At 40.9% G+C, this 20,694-nt stretch overlaps 1 protein-coding gene across 2 annotated transcripts in view; it reads right to left on the minus strand.

The window, feature by feature from the left end:
* NBEAL1 (neurobeachin like 1) overlaps nt 1–19,455 on the minus strand; it is a 126,891-nt gene extending 107,436 nt beyond the window's left edge. For both annotated transcript variants that reach the window (XM_063429833.1, XM_063429832.1), the window contains exons 1-2: nt 19,352–19,455; nt 14,366–14,844 (exon numbers count right to left, since the gene is read on the minus strand). In XM_063429833.1, the coding sequence (XP_063285903.1) occupies nt 14,366–14,416 (51 nt within the window). In that variant the 5' untranslated portion in view covers nt 14,417–14,844; nt 19,352–19,455. The remainder of the gene's footprint in view (nt 1–14,365; nt 14,845–19,351) is intronic.
* Between the last annotated feature and the right edge of the window lie 1,239 nt (nt 19,456–20,694).

Raw genomic sequence — 20,694 nt, forward strand, 5'->3', positions numbered from 1 at the left:
TTCTGCAAAAAGCAGAGATTCCTAAGAGACAGTCACAAAAAAAAAAAAAAAACATTTTAAAAAGGAAAATTGCAAATTTTAACTGAATAGCAATTGAAACTCTGACATTTGTTCGTGGGCCCAAAGGAACAATCTTCAAGCGTATTACAGATACGCCAGAAAGCGATGAACTCCATGAACACACCAACCCTTAACTAAAAGGTACAGGGAATTGGAGGGGGGATGTGCTCATTTGGAATGGCAAATTTGTACCCAGGCACTGTAAGTGGGTTTAAAACCTGTGATGGTCCCACCAACGTCTATGTAAGAGCTTTTGAATTTATTAGAAAGTTTTAAGACACCGTATTATGCTATTTTTTTGTTTGTTTAATAGTTTTAGGTTTCTCACATGCCAATTGAAAAGGTGGAAACTGTTGCAAAATTTTAATTATTTCAAGATTTGCGTAAATTTGCCACTAATTGCACCTGCATGATTTATCTTGTACACAGCCCAAGCACCTTTACCAGAGTAAATTTTTAGCCACATTTTACCATGTGGAATGACTCACTGGGGTTTTTATGTGTTAATTTTGTAATATTATTAATTTTTTAATATTGCCAGTTTTATCTTTCACCAGCACTTACTATGGTTGTTTTTTTTATTTTTTATTTGTTTAAGTGAACTTTTTAAGCTTACTGTGAGTGTATTGTGGGAATATGCAAGGTGCTTTATGGTGATTTTATTGTGGTTATCGGTTTGATTGTTGTATTTTATATATAAGCATCTGTGGGTATTTGCAGTAAAGCTTACATTCACAACATATATATTATTTATGTTGTGAACTATATATTATATTCTGTTTTTACAGGTCAAGATTTAGGAAAAAGCTGAATGCAGGAAAATACAGAGAAATCTTTATTGATAACCTGGTCCAGAGTGTTCAGGATCTCAGAATGGGCCAAAGGTTCACCTTCCCACAGACAATGACCCTAAGCACACAGCCAGGACAATGCAAGTGTGGCTTAGGGCCAAGTCTGTCAATGTCCTGGGGTGGCCCAACCAGAGCCCGGACTAGAATCCAATCGAACATTTCTGGAGAGACCAGAAAATGGATCTCCACTGACAGCCCACATCCAACCAGACAGAACTTGAGAAGATCTGTTTAATAGACGTGCCATGGTGTCAAAAACATGGTTTCTGCTTTGTCATTATAGGGTATTGAGAGTAATGCAAACAATTCATGCACATTAAAGCCAATGATGACAATCTCAACAGAGATATTGCATATTTAGCACAATTACATAACAAGTCAAATGCATTTTTGGGTGTGATTTAAGATTCCATTACTACATGGCATATTTCTACAAATGCATCCTCATACATTTCAGATTTCGCTTTGCTGCATTAATAATACACAAATGAACAGGTGGTAAAGAAAGGACAGTCGTTTACTCCAAAATCCTGCATTCACTGCCCACCTCCCTTACACTTTTCTGTACATAACATTAACTTTTCCTCCTCCAAGTGTCCCTTTTAGCACATACCAGTTTGCCTTACACACTTATGAAGTGGATAAATGATCAAGGCGTATGTCAAAGAGAGTGTTTGGTGACAAACAACTTTAGTTTACAATCTAAACGCTTTAAAGCCATGTTAAATTTACACAAACCGTAAAAATACAATACTCGGAAGGAATGCTAGATAAGAATTCTACAGCGCCAACCTAACTATACACCTTAGATGTAGTGATAAAGTGACATATAAACAGTAGAAATTACAGCAGATAGTGGGAGGTCAAATTAGATGTAAGTAAGAGAAGAACCTACATAGTTCTTATTTTATGACCTACATAGAGCACTATAAGTATAAGCTATAATTATTGCATCTACTATATTTCCCCCTAAACATGCCCGACAGTAATGCTTGTTGACATTTTTTATTTCATAAAAAAAATTCCATCTTGTGGAGGAAGTTGCTGTGTATTTAAAACTAGTTTAAAAATACAAACAATTCCGAGTACCAAGTGATTTGCTCCCATATAGCATACCGTACTTGCCTCCTATATGTACTGTAGCTCAGCATTGGATATGCCACAATGCCAGTGCTAGGGTGATTCTTAATCAAGTCTGGGTTTGTGTGAGCTATCATTCTCTTCACTAATTGTGGGACTCCAGAAACCCAGCAACATTCTTTTGGAATGCTCTGCCACGCGTGCAACTTAGTAGCAAAATGATTATGTCATTTCCACTTCACTTAAAACCGTAGTTTGCCACATGCTTTCCTAAATAAAGATCACTTATGCCACACAGCTGAAATAGAATGTCTGAAATCACAGGGAAGGGATACATCTGGTTAATTTAAACTAGGGAGAGCCAGACCAGATACAATCCTAAATGCTTCCTCCCCTTTAGTGTCTAGATGGGAGAGTCTGAGCATGTATCCTCCGGCATATATCCCAAAACGTATACAATCTGTTAAATGGGCCTGGACCTGCCCAGGATAATTAGAACTTAATATAAGTATATGATAAATTAGACAGATGTAGTATGCCTTTAAGGATCTGCCAACGTCTAGATTTTGGCGTTGGCTCGCTAGCTTCCAATTATTAAATGGAAAACAACAGCTTACAGTTACGTAAACTCCACATTCCTGATATTTAGCCTGCTTAGACACCAAAAAGCGGCTAAAGCTACTGCATGTACACCGACCTAATACACTATAAGAATTTTTTTGTTACAGCATTATGTCTCCATTTAATATGCATTCAGAAGATTGTCAATTCACAACAAATTTGTGTTTCTGCAGAAACAATGCACTACTAATTGTAACTGTCTTTTCTTTGTCATTTAGAGTCATCTCTAAAAAAACAAAAACAAAAACTAATTAGCATAAGCCTTTGTCTGCAATACCTACTACATTTATCAGCTTCCCTTATATTGTGTAGTATGCAAATTCTGGATAAACCATATAATTGAACAGAATTACTGGTATTTGCTATGCTAATCATCTGCGTTACAAAGCACAGTTCTGTGACCAAGCAGTTAACAGGGCTCTTGGGGCTTTATAGTCTCCCTTATTTTTTTTCTTGGATGTATGACATTTCAAATTGTAATGTTTTCTAACAAAACCTTTTGAGCCAACAGCTCATGAGCGCTCAGGGATGACTGCTGATGTGCGGACAGAAGATCATTTGTCAAGTGGTGGGGGGACCATACATTTGCTACAGAAATTAACTTTCAGCTATGCTTTCAGTTCAACTCCTTAGTCCTTAAATATTAAATTAACTTTGAATTCTCACTTTAAAAAAAAAACAAAACAAAAAATAAAATAAAACATGCAAAGTCTTTCCCATAGTCTCAATTCCTTTAAAAAGTCCCTAAACACTCTTTAGAAAAACATAGGGTTATCCCTTGCTCTACACCTTTTCGCCCCCATCTCTCCTACCATATAACTTGTGGCTTTAAAGTTCATCTCTCCGCTCTGCTATCCCACATATTTTTATCATTTTCTTTACATATGTTTAATCAGATGTAGACATCACACCTGGCGATCTCTCTACCCTTCAGGACACGTTGCTTTTCACCTTTGGTTCACTTACAAGTCACATTCTCTAGATTGTAAGCTTGTTTTAAACAAAGCTCATAGATCTTGTTTCTTTTCATCTTAACAGTAATCTTTTTTATTTTACCGCATTGTAGAGCTCTGCGGAATATATTGACGCTAAATCGTCAAGCAGAATTATGTATAAGAATGCATTCAGCATGGTATTATCCATAAATGCCCCTAACGAAAGGTAAGATGTGGTTATATATGCATCATATGTAACCGCTGCTAAGAAAAGAAACAGGAATACATTTTTACTATAATAAGAGGATTACTAAAAAGCAATGGTGTTAAAAAATGCTATGCTACTTATCTCTCTATGGTGAGGGTCCTACAAAGAACACATGATGCCTGCTGGGCTGTATCTCTATGGTTTTCTGTGTTGTGCTCTATTTTCAGCATGGAATTCACTTTGCTAGCCAGAGACAGCAAGTTTTCCAGCTTTCTGAGTCACAGGAAATAGAAGCAGAGACGATGGCATAGCTGCTAAACTGCAAAAACAATCAGACAATCTTTGTACACATAACAGCAAAGTTAATCCTTTCGCAGTGAACAGCACCTTGGGAGAGTCGCAGGAAACGGACTGTCTGATATGTCATTGTTTAGAGAGACTGGAGTATATAGTTTTGTTGCAACAATCTCCACATTAAGCGAATATTGCCAGGACCGGAGCCATCAATTAAGTGCATGCATTTTTGCAATGGGCTAAATCTACTAAACATTTTATTAACAAATAATTTTTGGGCATTGGAGTGTCCCTTTAAGTTATTGTTAGTGAGGAAAGTCACTATCATAAAAATATACATATTTATTTTTTTTATTAAAAGGAGCCATGTCATCACTATACCACACATTGATACAGGGTTTCTATGTCTGTCTTTCACTTAGAATGACTTTTCAGATAAAGAGGAAGTGCACACTTGACAAAGGCACGGGTAGGTGCCCAAATGTTGTTCACTTTCTATACTCCTAAATAAAAGACTGCTACTTCAAAGAAATCACAGATGTGACCTAACATTTGTATCTATCACTCACAGAGGTTGAGAGGTTTGGACACTATTATTCCATACCCCCCACCCCAGTATCCCACGCAGGAAGAGGCTTGAAGGTGAATATATTTAGGGCTGGTTTTAGACCCTTACACATCCTGTACGGAACTTAAAATTGACATCCCCAGTGTCCATACACTCATAATTGGAAATTAAATAAAAAAAATAAACACCACTTTTTACATAAAACAATCAATCACAGATGCAATCATACGGGATGATCCAAGTGTGACTGTTAATGTCGTAATTCACTTTTTTAAATATATAAGAAAAAATATATAATTTATGCAGGGTCTGTGCAAAAAAAAAATAAACTATTGGGAATGCCTTTGTGTGTGCACTGTCAATGATCCAGCATATGAATGTGAATGATATGACTAGTTTCTTCCTCAGATGTATTTTTACCCTGTTCCCTCTCCCCCTCCTTTGTAGGAAGTCTATGTGGAGTTCCTTTTGCTATATTCTTTACGCATATAATGATCTATTCATCAGGATGGGTTACCTCTCTCACTTCTAGAATATCTTTCCCTATTTAGTTTAAGTATACATGGGATTGCTACCTATGCAGCTTCTTACTTAGTGGGTACTTTGTTTCAATTGTGTCGAAAGACTATAGTGATTTATAATACATTGGAGAATTATTCTTAAGATTTCTAATACCTTGGACAATTTTTTTTAATTCTTTATTTTATTGTGCACGAAAGAGATACAAAGAAGCAAACAATGCCACAACAGCTATTGCCAGCTTTTAGGTCAACATTTAAAGGCATGTGTTTGGCATATCAGAACATTGCACTTTTTATATATTATTATGTAGATTCATCAAAGATTAGATCAACGTGTTAGTTATAAGAGAAGGCAGACAAAATACTGTTTCGGGTTATCATACCGACTTTTGTAAAATTATAGGGTCACAAGCTTAACTAAGGTTGCTTTTTTTTTTCGTGTTAAAGAGAGAAAACAAAAATCAAAACAAGAAAAAATATATATAACTAGTCATGAGTTACACAGGCTAGGTAACTGCTTTCCTACGGTTGATTACTATCATCTAACTTTGCTTAATAGAGGGTGGATGAATATCCCTGGGCATGCAAGTATACTATATATAGGTTGGTAAGCCACATCTCTGCCAGTGCTGTACCATCTATTGTTAATGCACTGTTCAACCTATGCCCTCCTCTGCATGCCTAGTGGCCTTGTGAGAGAAATTACAAGAGTCCTGCTCCATATTACCCCAACAGTCCCAGATAAGATGGCTGTCCCCCACTCCGGTCCCACTACTCCATCGTGTGGTTGCGGGCAAGGCTTGTTCACTGGGCCTTTTATAGGGATTCCACAGCTTGTGTTGAGTGGACGACTTCTACAGGGTTGAGTGGTGTCAAAGGGTTCTTCTCTTAAGTAGCTGTGGCCCATGTGGTCTGCAGGTTCCTTCCGGGCTGATCCATCTGTGCCAGGAGTTGTTGCGGCTCCGCAAGGGCCCTCCTGAAACTGTCGTTTTCTTGGGTCTCACGTCTCGCTTTTGCACCTGCCAGTTCGAGCTGGTTTTACCCCTTTGACGAGGTTGTCTTGTGGGTTGTCTCATAGGCACCCCCGCGATTCCAGGAATTTGTCTCAGTTTACCATTGCTCTCTTGGAGGTCGCCTGGGCCTGGCCCGAGAGGGACCTCTGTTGGTGTCGGCCGCTCATGGTAGTGAGTGCGGAGGGGGCTACTGCGTCTCCCAGCCTAGCCACTTGTGGTGTGCTCCGTGGAAAGGTTTTGGGTGGTTTCTCAGGCGTTGGGGGTCTCATGCAGGCTTCCAGTTTCACCCAGAAGGCAGTAAAGATGCTGTGCAGTAGAAGCTCCGTTTTGCGCCATGCGTTGTGTGGGTCGGCGGTCTAGTGAGCATCCGCTATTTTGGTAACCACAGTGATGGTTGGCTTTCAATGTCTCACCGCTTTGCCGGGGGATCATGTAGGGGTAGACCGGGATGATCCGCCCCACCCACCATTCCAGGGGAGGGGGGACGGGGGGGGGGGGGGGGGGGGGACAAGGACTTACTTCCAGATACCCCTGCGCCAGCCATGTTTGTAGGCCTCACGATCGTTGCGGTGAGCATTGCTCGATGCGTCGCTTGAAAGGTGTCATTCTGTTCACCTTTTTCCCCTCTCTCATTTGGTGGTCTTTTAATCTCGATTGAGTGCCGTTTTGATAGTGAAAGTCAGCTTTAAATGCCGCGTTCAGCAGGAGCTGCTGAGATGAACGTCCGCTCACCTCTGTGGTCAGGCCCCGCCTTGGACACTTTTTGATAAAATTTTTCCATTTTATTTAGTAATCTGTTGATATTCCCTAGACTAATGGTAGACATTTAGTAGATTTTCCACTTTGTACCTATCCAAGGATTTAATAAAATGAATTTCCCCACTGCTAGTAGCCCTGGCAGTGTAAAAGTGGTATTACTGTTTAGTACTTTCTTTTACCTTTTGATATACTGTGAATACAATGTATTTTAATATAGGGCTTTTTCGTGTAAATTCGAATTTGTACTTGTCACTTTGTAGCACAGATGTATAACTTTTTAATTAAATGCGGCTAATATTTAGGGATTTTCCTACTTCTAAGTCTCTTTTAAAGGGACTTTATTACTTATTTGTGTATATAATGCACCCTGCCACACTGCAAAATGGTTTCAGGAATGGTTTGATGAACATGCCAAAGAGTTGAAGGCCTTGATCTCCAAATTCCTCAGATCTTAAGCCGATTGACGATCTGCGAGATGTGCTAGTACAAATCAGATCCATGGAAGTCCCACCTCGCAACTTGGTGGTATTAAAACAAAAAAATATTTAATCTCTTCCATGCCTATTCTCTTATTATAGTCTTCCCCTCTCCAATCTTTTTTTTTTTTTAACCAATTTAATTTTTTTGCCGGGTGCAGTTAAGCCACCATTGTGGAAGTCTTGACAACCTGCAATACCCAGGTAAGAGGCAAATTGTAGCCAAACGGTCTGCCCCAAATAACGTGGAATGACACCAGGGTACACCCAACATCATAACCATTTCAAGCTGTGGTGGTTATGATGCTCGGAGTAACACATTATACATATTAAAATTGTGTCAAAAATTGTCCACACGTCAGATATTATATGTAAAAATAAATCAAACGGAAAATAGAAAGAAAGAAAATGGTACAGATATCTGCAGTGTCAGAATTAAATCACCAATACATTATGCTAAAACATATGGACAGGTGACTTTCATAGTATAAGGAAACACTTTTACATGCCTCATGAAAACTTGGGATTTACAATAACATAAACGATCAATATCTTCTTCCACAACAACACAAGGCATTTGCAGGTAAATAACTACATCTATCAGTATTCAGTATTTAAAGTAGGTCATGCACAGGACAGGCAATGAACTTCTTGACTAACTGGTTTTGCACTAAACTCTTGTGTTATTCCAAATTCTCATATACAATAGAAGGAGTATATTAGCATTTATTAAAGATTTAATCTCAACTATGGAGCTAACCAATGATAACAACAAAATGACTTGTCACGGTTAAAATAAATCTATGATTAAAAATAAATCAGGAAGGGAGGGGGAGATGGGTGAACCTCTATAGCTAGGGACAGGAACACTAAGGCATTAGGAATACAATTCCTTTTAAGGACCACTATAGGCACCCAGACCACTTCAGCTTAATGAAGTGGTCTGGGTGCCAGGTCCATCTAGGTTTAACCCTTTCTACTGTAAACATAGCAGTTTCGGAGAAACTGCTATGTTTACATATGGGTTAATCCAGCCTCTAGTTGCTGTCTCATTGACAGCCGCTAGAGACGCTTCCGCGCTTCTCACTGTGATTTTCACAGTGAGAAGACGCCAGTGTCCATAGGAAAGCATTGAGAATGCTTTCCTATGGACTGGCTGAATGCCGGCGCGGCTCTTGCTGCGCATGCGCATTCAGGCAATGACAGCGAAAAGGAGGAGGAGAGTTCCCCGCGCCGAGGGAGCCCGGCGGGGGAAAACAGGTAAGATTTAACCCCTTCCACCCCCTAGAGCCTGGCGGGAGGGGGGCCCAGAGGGTGAGGGGGACCTAGAGACCCTATAGTGCCAGGAAAACAGGTATTTTTTCCTGGCACTATAGTGGTCCTTTAAGTACATGGATATCTTCAGTGCCTGATTCATCTGTTCAAAAGTGAGGAGGTCCTGCAAGATTTTGTTGTAGGTGGACATGCAAATTTGCTGTATTGAAATAATTAGAATGCGGTAGAAGGAAGCATTTTTGTTAAAAAGGCCACATACAGCTGCATACCATTTAGAGATTATTATTGTAATATCAAAGCATTAAAACCAGAGAAGCCGGCTCCCAGATGATGATGGAACAACAATTAAATAATAAAGGTCATTATAGTGGTTATAATGCCACAATATATACACATCAGAGACCAGATGTTAACAGACACAAGCAGAAAAAGAAGCGGTTTATCGTAGGAGATGACAAAACTTTACAGAGTTTTGGAGCCAGACAGAGTTATTTAACCTAATTCAACTCGTAGGGGTAAATCTAAACAATCCCATAGAAAATATTTAAATAGTTAGGCACCAGCATTATGATTTTCAGCCTTTGATTTATAGAGAATATACTTTAGGTAATGCATTGTAAAAAGAAAGACTATAAATTGCCATTTTGACTGTAACTTCAGCTAGGTGAAAGTTGGAAAATAAAATAGTGAATAGAAAACAAAATATTTTTTTTTTTAAAAATACAAAGGGGTGGGGGGGAAGGCTGACTGCCATGTCAGGTGGATGCACTTCATGGAAGCTGGTAGCTCCTCAGCTCTTTTACTAATTCTGGAATTTATGTACACTACTACACTGACAAAAATTATGTCCTCTGCCTGAAGGGGCCACATTGCAAAAGTGTCTGGTGTCTTCAAGTGAGGATTTGTCCAAAACGGCAACCATTTGTGCAGGGATCGAAACCTGTGCAATTACCGTCTAGTCCAGCTGGTGGGCTTGTGGATGAGAGAGGTTGACAATCTTCTTGCTGTGGCACCCTGCTAGTGCCATATCCCCCTTGCCTGGACCGGTGAGAGTTATCCCGATCCCCACCAAGGAAGCTCTGTTTTATGCTGGTCTATATTCTGGCTTGAGCACATTGCCCTCTAAAAAGGCCTCCTCAAGAACAACAGTTGAGGGCATGTTGCAGAGCCAGGAAACAACATTCAGCTTAGCATTTGCTGCCATTTGTGAGCATTTCTGGCAATGCATATATCAACGTAGCCCCCAACCACAACTTCAGCAGGTGGTGTTGCGGCCCATTTTACTCCTTCTGGGCCGAGAACCTAGATGGTTGTTGACCCTGAGCACTGTTTACAACCTTGGGAGGATCTCTGCTGTAAGAAGTTCTCTTGGAGGAGTGGAATATTTGGTGTTGGTTCTCGTTACCGCCCTACAGCCTGGAGAAGTGGAGCAATGGGGCACTGTCTTGCTGGACTAATCAGATCTTTATTGCATTAGCCTTCCCAGTGCACTGTAGTGGTAACAGTGCTTGGATGCTCCTTTAAGCTTGTCTGTGTTTATACAGAACACAAGGTGATATTTGTGTCATGCAGCTGTTGTGTATGAGGTGAACGACCTGGGGGAAATGCTTAAAAATGTGACTGTTGAAAATAAGAGCTGCAGTCTGCAACACAATGTAGCTCATCTCCAATTTGATAGTTTAAAACACTAGTTTAAGGAACTCTATGAGCACCCTAACCACTACATTTTACTATCACTTCTGCTACAATGCAAGACATATTTACATATTCAGATAGACATCCACTAGACTAGAGCATGGTGGTCAACCTGGTCCCTACCGCCCACTAGTGGGCGGTTTGGGATTTCAGGTGGGCAGTGGAGGGTTCTGCAGAAAACGCCCAGTGGGCCTTGATGGCCGCGGACCAAGGCCAACAGAGGACCTCCTTTCATCTCCTCCCTCCTTGTAAAAGGTAAGAAGGCAGAGGGAGACATTAAGACAGATTTTTACATCTCACCCACCTACACACAGCATAGACCCTATGCACCCTTCACACACACACACACACACACACTGCCACCCTCACACAGCAAACCTCACGCGCACACACAAACACACACAGAAAAAATGTAGAATAGAAAATAGAAAGAAAAAAGGAAAAAGAAAGATACATTTAATTTAATTTTTTTTAAACCCTCCTTTCAAAATAAATAAATATCACACTTGCGCTATAAAATTACTGGTGTGCGGTAAGGAAATGTTGCCATCAACAAAGATGCAAAAGTGGGCGGTAGGTATTAAAAGGTTGACTACCCATGCACTAGAGGCTCTTTCTCCTTCAGATCCTTTAATTTTCAAACGGCTCCATATTCAGTATCATCACTCCGATGACTGCGAATGTGGCTAATGGTTCTAATATTGGATGCACAGCACTTAGCATGAAATACCTGCTTCCATTGTGGATAGACATGACAGATGATATAACAAATAACCAAAAAACAACAACAAATAAATAAATAAATAAGGAATACATGAACTATAACAGACAGAAAAAAGATAAAGGGCAATCACTGCTAGACACTGAACACTTTACATGTCTGATACCTGAACAGACCATGGGCTTACAAACGCACAACCCATAGACGTCTATTGAGCCATAACAGATGTATGCCTGAAACTATAGCTGGACGTTCTAAAAAAAAAAAAAATACAAAAATACAAAAATACACAACAACCAGCTGTCCTGGATCCTAATGTTTGCTCTACTCATGTAAAATTAGACTGTATGTGGATTATGCATACAGGTCATTAACTAAAACAAACAAAAAAGCACATGACCACATTAAATAAGCACTTCCTGAAACTCAAACTAATCAGGAATCCATGTTCCTAATATGGAAACAATTCACTTTAATGTAAAGAATGATACAGTATAACATGTTCTATACTTCTCACTGCCATTCAGCTTATTCTGAAATTAAGGTAACAAAAAAAAAAAAAAAAAATCATGCAACTCTAAAGGACAACATCTATTGCGACAACTTTCATTAGCGAGTAGCTAAACTGGAAGCTTCAGTTTAATTCTGCCAATTAAATCAATTTTAGCACTTTGTATGAGGATCCAACTATAAGAAAAACAATGTTTTCAACAATTTGCCAATTTCATTGACAACACAGGGAAATTCTGTCACATTAAAATTACACAGTACTGAAAAAAAGAAATGTGTTGGTAAATCCCAACACCAAAACATATACACGTAATACTTAATCAGCAGATTCAAAAGGCAAAAAACGAAGCATGTAATATATACAGTGTGTGAAAGCTATGAAAACATCAGCGCTTTGATTAAGGCCTTGTTTTTACATACCAGAAACCCAGCAGTGGGTTATAGACTGTACTTAATCCTAGTGGTGTTGCTGTAGAAACATTTAACCTTTTATGTGCATTAAGCTACAAATGCACTTTCTGCACGCATTGGAAATCTGCAATTTAAAATAATAGCTTTCCCGTTAACCACAAATTAAATATCTGGCCTGGGAAATTGTCCTCGGTCTTCATTTAAACTGGAACCATCACGTGCAGATAATCCTTTAGGATTGTGCAAAATTCCTTACACCCAAAATGATTTTACACAGAAATAAAAAATTAGCTATTAGGATTATACGCTTAAGGAAGAATTGTAAGGGTAAATAATAGTCAAAATGGAGTCAGCTTTGCTCCCATATTAGTTATATTTTGCTTTAAATGGACACAATATGCACCCAGACCACTTCATCTTAATGAAGTGGTCTGGGTGCCGTCAGGGCCGCCAACAAGAGAGTACAGCCAATACATTCCCAATGTGCACATATATGCCCCTGCACGTCCCCAGGTGCATGTATAGTGAAGAAGGGGCCCACCAAACGCCACCTTCCTCTTTCCAACTTTCGGAAGCCTGGCTGTCAGAGCGCTGCTGTGGGTTACCAGGGCAACACTCCATGCAGCACACGACAGGTTTGCCAAAGATGGAGAGGACCTGCCAGAAGTTGAAGATTGTTTTTGTGGGCCCCCAATTCACTAAACAGCAGCTGGAAACCTGCACAATGCCACAGGACCACCAGGGAGTGTAACATCACCCCCCTGGTCGCAGGTAAAAGACCGGAGGTAGCATAAGAATTCTTTTTTTTTTTTTTTTTTAAATGTTTTACGTTTAAAAATAAAATAAAATAAATAAAAGCTTTTTGTGTATAGAATGCAGTTTCTATCCCACATATTTACACACACACACACTGCATCCTTGAAGGTGGACACCGGAGGGGCCCAGACCTTGAGCTGTGTAAGGGGCTCCAAAAATCCAGTGCCTCTGTCTCTTTAACCCTGCACAATTGGCAGGTTTAACTCTACTTCTAGTAGCTGTCTTCCAGACAGCCACTAGAGGCACTTCATGATTTCCAACTGAGTTTTACTCGGCTATACAACGTTGGACGTCCACATGCTTTACATAAGAATGTCTAAGGTCTTCAAGTTCCCGATAGAAAAGGATTCATTTAATGCTTTCATAATGGGGAAGCCTTAATGCACATGCAGCGCGCACCAGGCTGTGCATTAGGTTCCACTATCACGGGAGGAAGAGACCTAGCCAGTGTTGTGGGAAAATAGGGTTTTTAACCTTTAATCACACTATGGCAGGAGAGACTCATAAGTTATGGACATTATAGAATTAGGAATAAAAATATGTATTCATAACACTATAGTGTTCCTTTTAATTTGAAAATTTACTTTGAATTTATTCATAATTCTCACTTTAGTAAGTAGCCCTGTAGGTTTGCTTTTCTTGTGACCTCGCACAGCAAATTCATGATAAATGCATGTCACATGGGCACTTTAACAGGATTTCCAGAAGTACAGCACTTTGTCTGGGTCATCATTTGAAAGTGTCTGCACCGGAACCCAAAAGCCAGCTATTTACCACCACTCCACACCTAAGTAAACATTTCATTAGTGCTCACTTGGGTGTGGGAATGAGGAATTGTCTATGTCAGAGAAGTGAAAGTTCCTCTTTAATTTCCAAACAACAAGTTAAAGCGATCACTGCACACTTTTCTGTTCATATCAGGGAAAAGAGGGGAATTGGGGGCACCACTGGAACATGCATTTCTAAATAGTGGTGCTGCAATAAAGACCAAAGTATACACAAAATACAGATTAGGGAACAGCACACACACAAAAAATTAAAGTTTTTAATTTTACCAGGCTACTTAAAGGCACCTATCTTAGTAAACAAATATGGGGATACAGTTACACCACATGGCCACATCATGTTTAGCCCACCCCTATATTACAGTAGCCCAATACCTGTGGGTTGCACACTAATCTCAAGATGGAACATTAACATGCTGACTGCAATACTTACTGCTCAAAGCAGCATGGTATGAAAAAACACATATACCAACCAGTGTTGCAGTACCTGATTATGTTTAAGAGGATAATATGTCTTCCAAGCAAAAAATAATAATAAAAAAATAAAATTCTGCCAAATATAATCATGCAACAGTTGAAAGTTAAAGATTGGATGATTAAAAGCCATTACACTTTTTTTTCCTCTTCCTTAAAACCACATAGCTAGTTAAACTTCCGTTTTTTACATTCTTCCCTAAACTTAATAACTTCGGTCAGGTCTTCTCAACAATAATAGATGGAAATTTGCCTATGTGCATATTAAAGTTTCAACAGTACACATCCTTACCTTACTGCAATACAACATCCACAATTCATACAGTCTCTCCCGAGACGCCATGGCTGCTCTCTACAAGCCTGCAGAGAGATACTTCAGAACGTACGTCAGTCAACAGTTCATCTTCAGCCAATCATATTATTGTTTCCATAGGTCTACTGAGGGCCATTGACCCGAACACAAAAATCTACAGCCAGAAAGACGGGTTCTCAGCAGATCAAACCAGTTAAAAAAAAACCCGCCTAACAGGACTGTGAAACACTGAGCAAGGTTGGCCTTCTTTTAGAATCAACATAGAGTCGACGACAAAAAAAAAAAAAGTTATTCCATATTTGAAATTACATGCAAGATCATTTCAGTATTCTTTAGATTCCAAATGGTCTTCGTCAGAATGAATATTAAGTAATCTCAGCGAGATTTTGCACAGATGAAAATATCGGCTCTGTCATCAGGAAGAACTTGGGATGCAGACTGAGTGAATGACAAATCACCTATACAATAGAAAAACCGAATTATTAGAGAAAAAAGCATAGGCATTAAGGTGTACTTCAAAATAGATAATAAATGTTTTCGTCCACACTCGAAAGATCTTGCTAGATACTTATCAGAAACAAGGAGTTATTCCCAATGCATTTCCTTGTTTGCTGTCCACAAGCAATCCTATTACACCACTCGATAGCAAGTGTTTCTTCCTACATACTTAAAAGACAGCAACCAAAAGACTGTCATCTAGATTTCATATAGCATGAGTAGATGTGTACACATATACTGTACCATTATTTTGCTTTTTGTTACTTTAAGCAGAGGAGACTTGTGTTTTATATAGTTACATGTGAAATACACAATGGACTACCAAAGTGATCACCGAAGATCACCTGAATATGCCAGTCAGTCATTTTTGTTTTGCCTTGAAGCTGCCTAGAGCAAATCTTTCTTGCAGTCTGTCCTGGCACACATACTTGTCGCTGCTCACGTCACTGTCGTACTTTTGTACATGCAACAAGTCCCTGAGAAATATCCCATGAGACAGTAAATGTCAAAGGGATCTTGCACCGGTGTTTAGTGTCCTTACACATGTATTTACTAGTCAGCACTTGTTTCTTTGTCTTTTTCTTAGCAAAACAAAGTAAAAAAAACCAAATCAATAAAAAAGTAAGTCTTTACTTATCTGACTTGCCTATCATTACAGGGACACTATAGGGACCCAGACCTACATTCTACTGAAATGTCATTTCTTTCTATGTAACCACCTCCACATTATTAGGAGGGACACCCACAAACATTCCGAGAATGAACTGTACAAAACTCATATTTTATCTCTGGTCCAGCCTTTGCTTTTTTGCACATATAGGGCTTTATTTACTAAAAAGTTACAAAGTTATTCACTAAAGTGAATTCAAAGTGCCAGCGAATTAAAAAAATTAAGGACAAACTAGCCAAACTGAAAACAAAACGGATTTGGAAAATATTTTTGATTTAGCTATTTTGGCTGAATTTTTTAAATTTCCTTTTATTTCCTGACAATTCTCACTTTAATTAATAACCCTATTAGTTGACAACATGCAGATGTTAAATTAAAATAGCAAAGTTTCAGATTTGTTTCAAATCCACCTATTTATGGTCTAGATTTTGCAAGGTGTTTTTTTTTTTTTTATCCTCCAGTTTTTCACAAAAGATGCATTGTTTTGTTTTTTCTTTTTTTGGGGGGGGGGGGGAGGGGGGGAGGAGGGACAGGGTTTGCATCTACTTGAGGTTTAGTATAGTGATGAAAAAAGTGCCAACTTTCTTCCAGAACTAACAAGTGGCCACTTATGTTGCCCAAACCATCCCAGCCCTGCTGCACATGCCCAAATCAATCTGTAGAACTGACGTTTAAATTTGACAAATCTTTGTCTGTTTTGTACAGTAACTGATGTAAACTGAGCTACAGAATAAAGTCTACAGTTTCAGACGATTGGTTGCACGCTCCCCATAAAAGCTTCTCATAAAAGTTGGGTTAAACTTGTTACCCTCAGAAAAAAAATATAAGCACTAAAGCCAGATACTGTCAGACAGGCGATTTTAAAGGCAAGGTCTAAAAAAGAATTTGAAACACTCAGGGAGGGAGCCCAGAAATATGCAAGAGGGTGAATTCCTTTGCATCAGCTGTAAGTATAGCAGACAAAAGATATGATTCAACAATAACTCTTTTGCTGGCAATGGGGCCTGGGTACACCAACAGCAAAATTGTTAATAGAAGGTGGTGTTCCATTCTGAGCAATGTATTATGTTATTAAACACCTGTTTATCTCGCCTATCATTAATCTGGTTTAAAACGGAATTCTTTAGATGCCAGGAAAAAGAATGTCTGAGTTTTGGTCTACCCACTGGTAATCAAGTTGTTAATGTATATCAAACTTGTCTGCCATTCGGGGGTTGGATTAGTCTAGCTCAGCAGAAACTGTTCACTCGATATTAATCAGTAAACCATTAGAAATCCCAAACTCTCCATGGATTAGGACAGACATGGTTACGCAGAATACCCATTGTTTCAGACAGAATCACGAGAGCAACTTGGTTAAAACTATTTCCCCCAAAACGATCATGGTGACACTTCGCTACTTCAATACTGACCCTAATGTTACACTGACTTAATTTCTCCCATCACTGCCTTCCTTTCAAAACTATTCACTACTCCATGCTACATTCCAGTGTTTAGTTTCCACTGTTCCCAGAATTCCAACTTCACTGTACATCTCTTCCTGTGATGATAGGCCTCATTGCCACACTTCCTTTACACCACGATTACAGATCAATAAATCCATTATATACCCCCCATAAAGTGTCGCCTTCTCCTGACACAGTCATTGACCAACTGTCTTGTCCTGTTAATCTTTGTCACAATGTTACGGATACAAGTTATTATTTACCTTAGCTGTTTACAAACATTTTACCAATACCCCTCTGCAGAAAATCTGTTAGTCACTGTTATCAGTTACAAGCACTATCTCAACAAATGAGGCTCACCAACAATCACTCTCAAATACCATTTGGGGTATTCACTATAGTGAGAGATTAAAGTGAATTCCAATGCAAGGGAACAATAGTCAAACTGGGAAAATGCTTTAAGTTAGATATGGTTTTAGTTTAACCCCTTAAGGACCAAACTTCTGGAATAAAAGGGAATCATGACATGTCACACATGTCATGTGTCCTTAAGGGGTTAAAGTTAAAATTCACTTTGCATTCTCAGTTTGGTTAATACCCCATTGTGTCCCCTAGTGCAGTTAGTATGAACCACAAGTGGCACTCACTCAGTATCAGTTTGAACCACAAGTGGTACTCACTCATAGTCAATATGTACCACCTGTGGCACTCACTCATAGTCAGTATGAACCACAAGTGGCACATTTTAGTAACACACTATCACTCATTCTCAAGCAGTACCATTTACTTTAACTCTCACACTGCCACTCACTCCCAATGTCACTTTCACTCACACATGGTGTCACAACTGTCACTCAAAGAATGCCACTCACACGCTGCCACTCACTCTCAGTCAGTGTCACTCACACGCTGTCACTCTCTCAGTCAGTGTCACTCACACGCTGCCACTCTCTCAGTCAGTGTCACTCACACGCTGCCACTCGCTCAGTCAGTGTCACTCACACGCTGCCACTCGCTCAGTCAGTGTCACTCACACGCTGCCACTCGCTCGGTCAGTGTCACTCACACACTGCCACTCGCTCTGTCAGTGTCACTCACACACTGCCACTCGCTCTGTCAGTGTCACTCACACACTGCCACTCGGGCTGTCAGTGTCACTCACACACTGCCACTCGCGCTGTCAGTGTCACTCACACACTGCCACTCGCGCTGTCAGTGTCACTCACACACTGCCACTCGCGCTGTCAGTGTCACTCACACACTGCCACTCGCGCTGTCAGTGTCACTCACACACTGCCACTCGCTCTGTCAGTGTCACTCACACACTGCCACTCGCTCTGTCAGTGTCACTCACACACTGCCACTCGCTCTGTCAGTGTCACTCACACACTGCCACTCGCTCTGTCAGTGTCACTCACACACTGTCACTCACTCTCAGTCAGTTCCACTTACACACTGCCACTCACTTCCAGGCTGTGTCACTCACACACTGCCACTCACTCTCAGTCAGTTCCACTCACACACTGCCACTCACTCTCAGTCAGTTCCACTCACACACTGCCACTCACTCCCAGTCAGTTCCACTCACACACTGCCACTCACTCCCAGTCAGTTCCACTCACACACTGCCACTCACTCCCAGTCAGTTCCACTCACACACTGCCACTCACTCCCAGTCAGTTCCACTCACACACTGCCACTCACTCCCAGTCAGTTCCACTCACACACCTCCACTCACTCCCAGTCAGTCCCACTCACAAAATGTCACTCACACCCAGTCAGTCCCACTCACACACTCAGTCCCACTCACACACTGTCACTCACTCCCAGTCAGTCCCACTCACACACTGCCACTCACTCCCAGTCAGTCCCACTCACACACTGTCACTCACTCCCAGTCAGTCCCACTCACACACTGTCACTCACTCCCAGTCAGTCCCACTCACACACTGTCACTCACTCCCAGTCAGTCCCACTCACACACTGCCAATCACTCACTCACACACTGTCACTCACTCCCACTCACACAGTCACTCACTCCCAGTCAGTCCCACTCACACACTGTCACTCACTCCCAGTCAGTCCCACTCACACACTACCACTCACAGTATTACTCACACTATAAAGCATTCTCCATGTATTCAATGTTCGCCCACTCGGTAGAAGTCTCCCGGTCACTCTCTCCCATTCTCCCCTTGTTGGAGCCGGACACACACTCACAGCCTGCACTCCAGTAACTCACACTCACAGCCTGCACTCCAGTAACTCACACTCACAGCCTGCACTCCAGTAACTCCCCCTCACTCACTGTACAGGCCTGCTATCCCGGAAGCCGCTGCAGTCGGCTCTCACCCAGTCTGTCACTGTCCTGCTCCCCGGTCAGTCCCTCTTGGTCCCCGGGCTCTGTCACTCGCTCTCTCCGGGGCGGCTCCGACCCCTCCGCGTGCCCGCACTCACGACCTGTCACTCCGGGAGCGCGCACCGGGAAGCCTGCTCCACCCCCTCTGACGCGCCCACAGTGACCACGCCCCCTGCAAAATTCCCACGTACTACTGCCATCTGCGCATGCGCGACCAGCACCTGGAGCCGCACAGGTGTACAGTCCATACAGAGTGCGCATGCTCAGCGCTGTACCCATACTGATATATAGGGAGACACACCACAATATACTCAGCGCTGTACCTATACTGATATATAGGGAGACACACCACAATATACTCAGCGCTGTACCCATACTGATATATAGGAAGACACACCACAATATACTCAGCGCTGTACCCATACTGATATATAGGGAGACACACCACAATATACTCAGCGCTGTACCCATACTGATATATAGGAAGACATACCACAATATACTCAGCGCTGTACCCATACTGATATATAGGGAGACACACCACAATATACTCAGCGCTGTACCCATACTGATATATAGGAAGACATACCACAATATACTCAGCGCTGTACCCATACTGATATATAGGGTGACACACCACAATATACTCAGCGCTGTACCTATACTGATATATAGGGAGACACACCACAATATACTCAGCGCTGCACCCATACTGATATATAGGGAGACACACCACAATATACTCAGCGCTGTACCTATACTGATATATAGGGAGACACACCACAATATACTCAGCGCTGCACCCATACTGATATATAGGGAGACATACCACAATATACTCAGCGCTGTACCCATACTGATATATAGGAAGACATACCACAATATACTCAGCGCTGTACCCATACTGATATATGGGGAGACATACCACAATATACTCAGCGCTGCACCCATACTGATATATAGGGAGACACACCACAATATACTCAGCGCTGCACCCATACTGATATATAGGGAGACATACCACAATATACTCAGCGCTGTACCCATACTGTTATATAGGAAGACATACCACAATATACTCAGCGCTGTACCCATACTGATATATAGGGAGACATACCACAATATACTCAGCGCTGTACCCATACTGATATATAGGGAGACACACCACAATATACTCAGTGCTGTACCCATACTGATATATTATAGAGACACAGAGAGAGAGACCACAAATATACTCAGCACTGTGCCAGCACCCATACTGATATATTATAGAGACACAGAGTGAGAGAGAGTGACCACAAATATACTCAGCACTGTGCCAGCAGCCATACTGATA

This window comes from Pelobates fuscus, chromosome 8 (genome assembly GCF_036172605.1).
Source record: "Pelobates fuscus isolate aPelFus1 chromosome 8, aPelFus1.pri, whole genome shotgun sequence".
Lineage (NCBI taxonomy): Eukaryota > Metazoa > Chordata > Amphibia > Anura > Pelobatidae > Pelobates > Pelobates fuscus.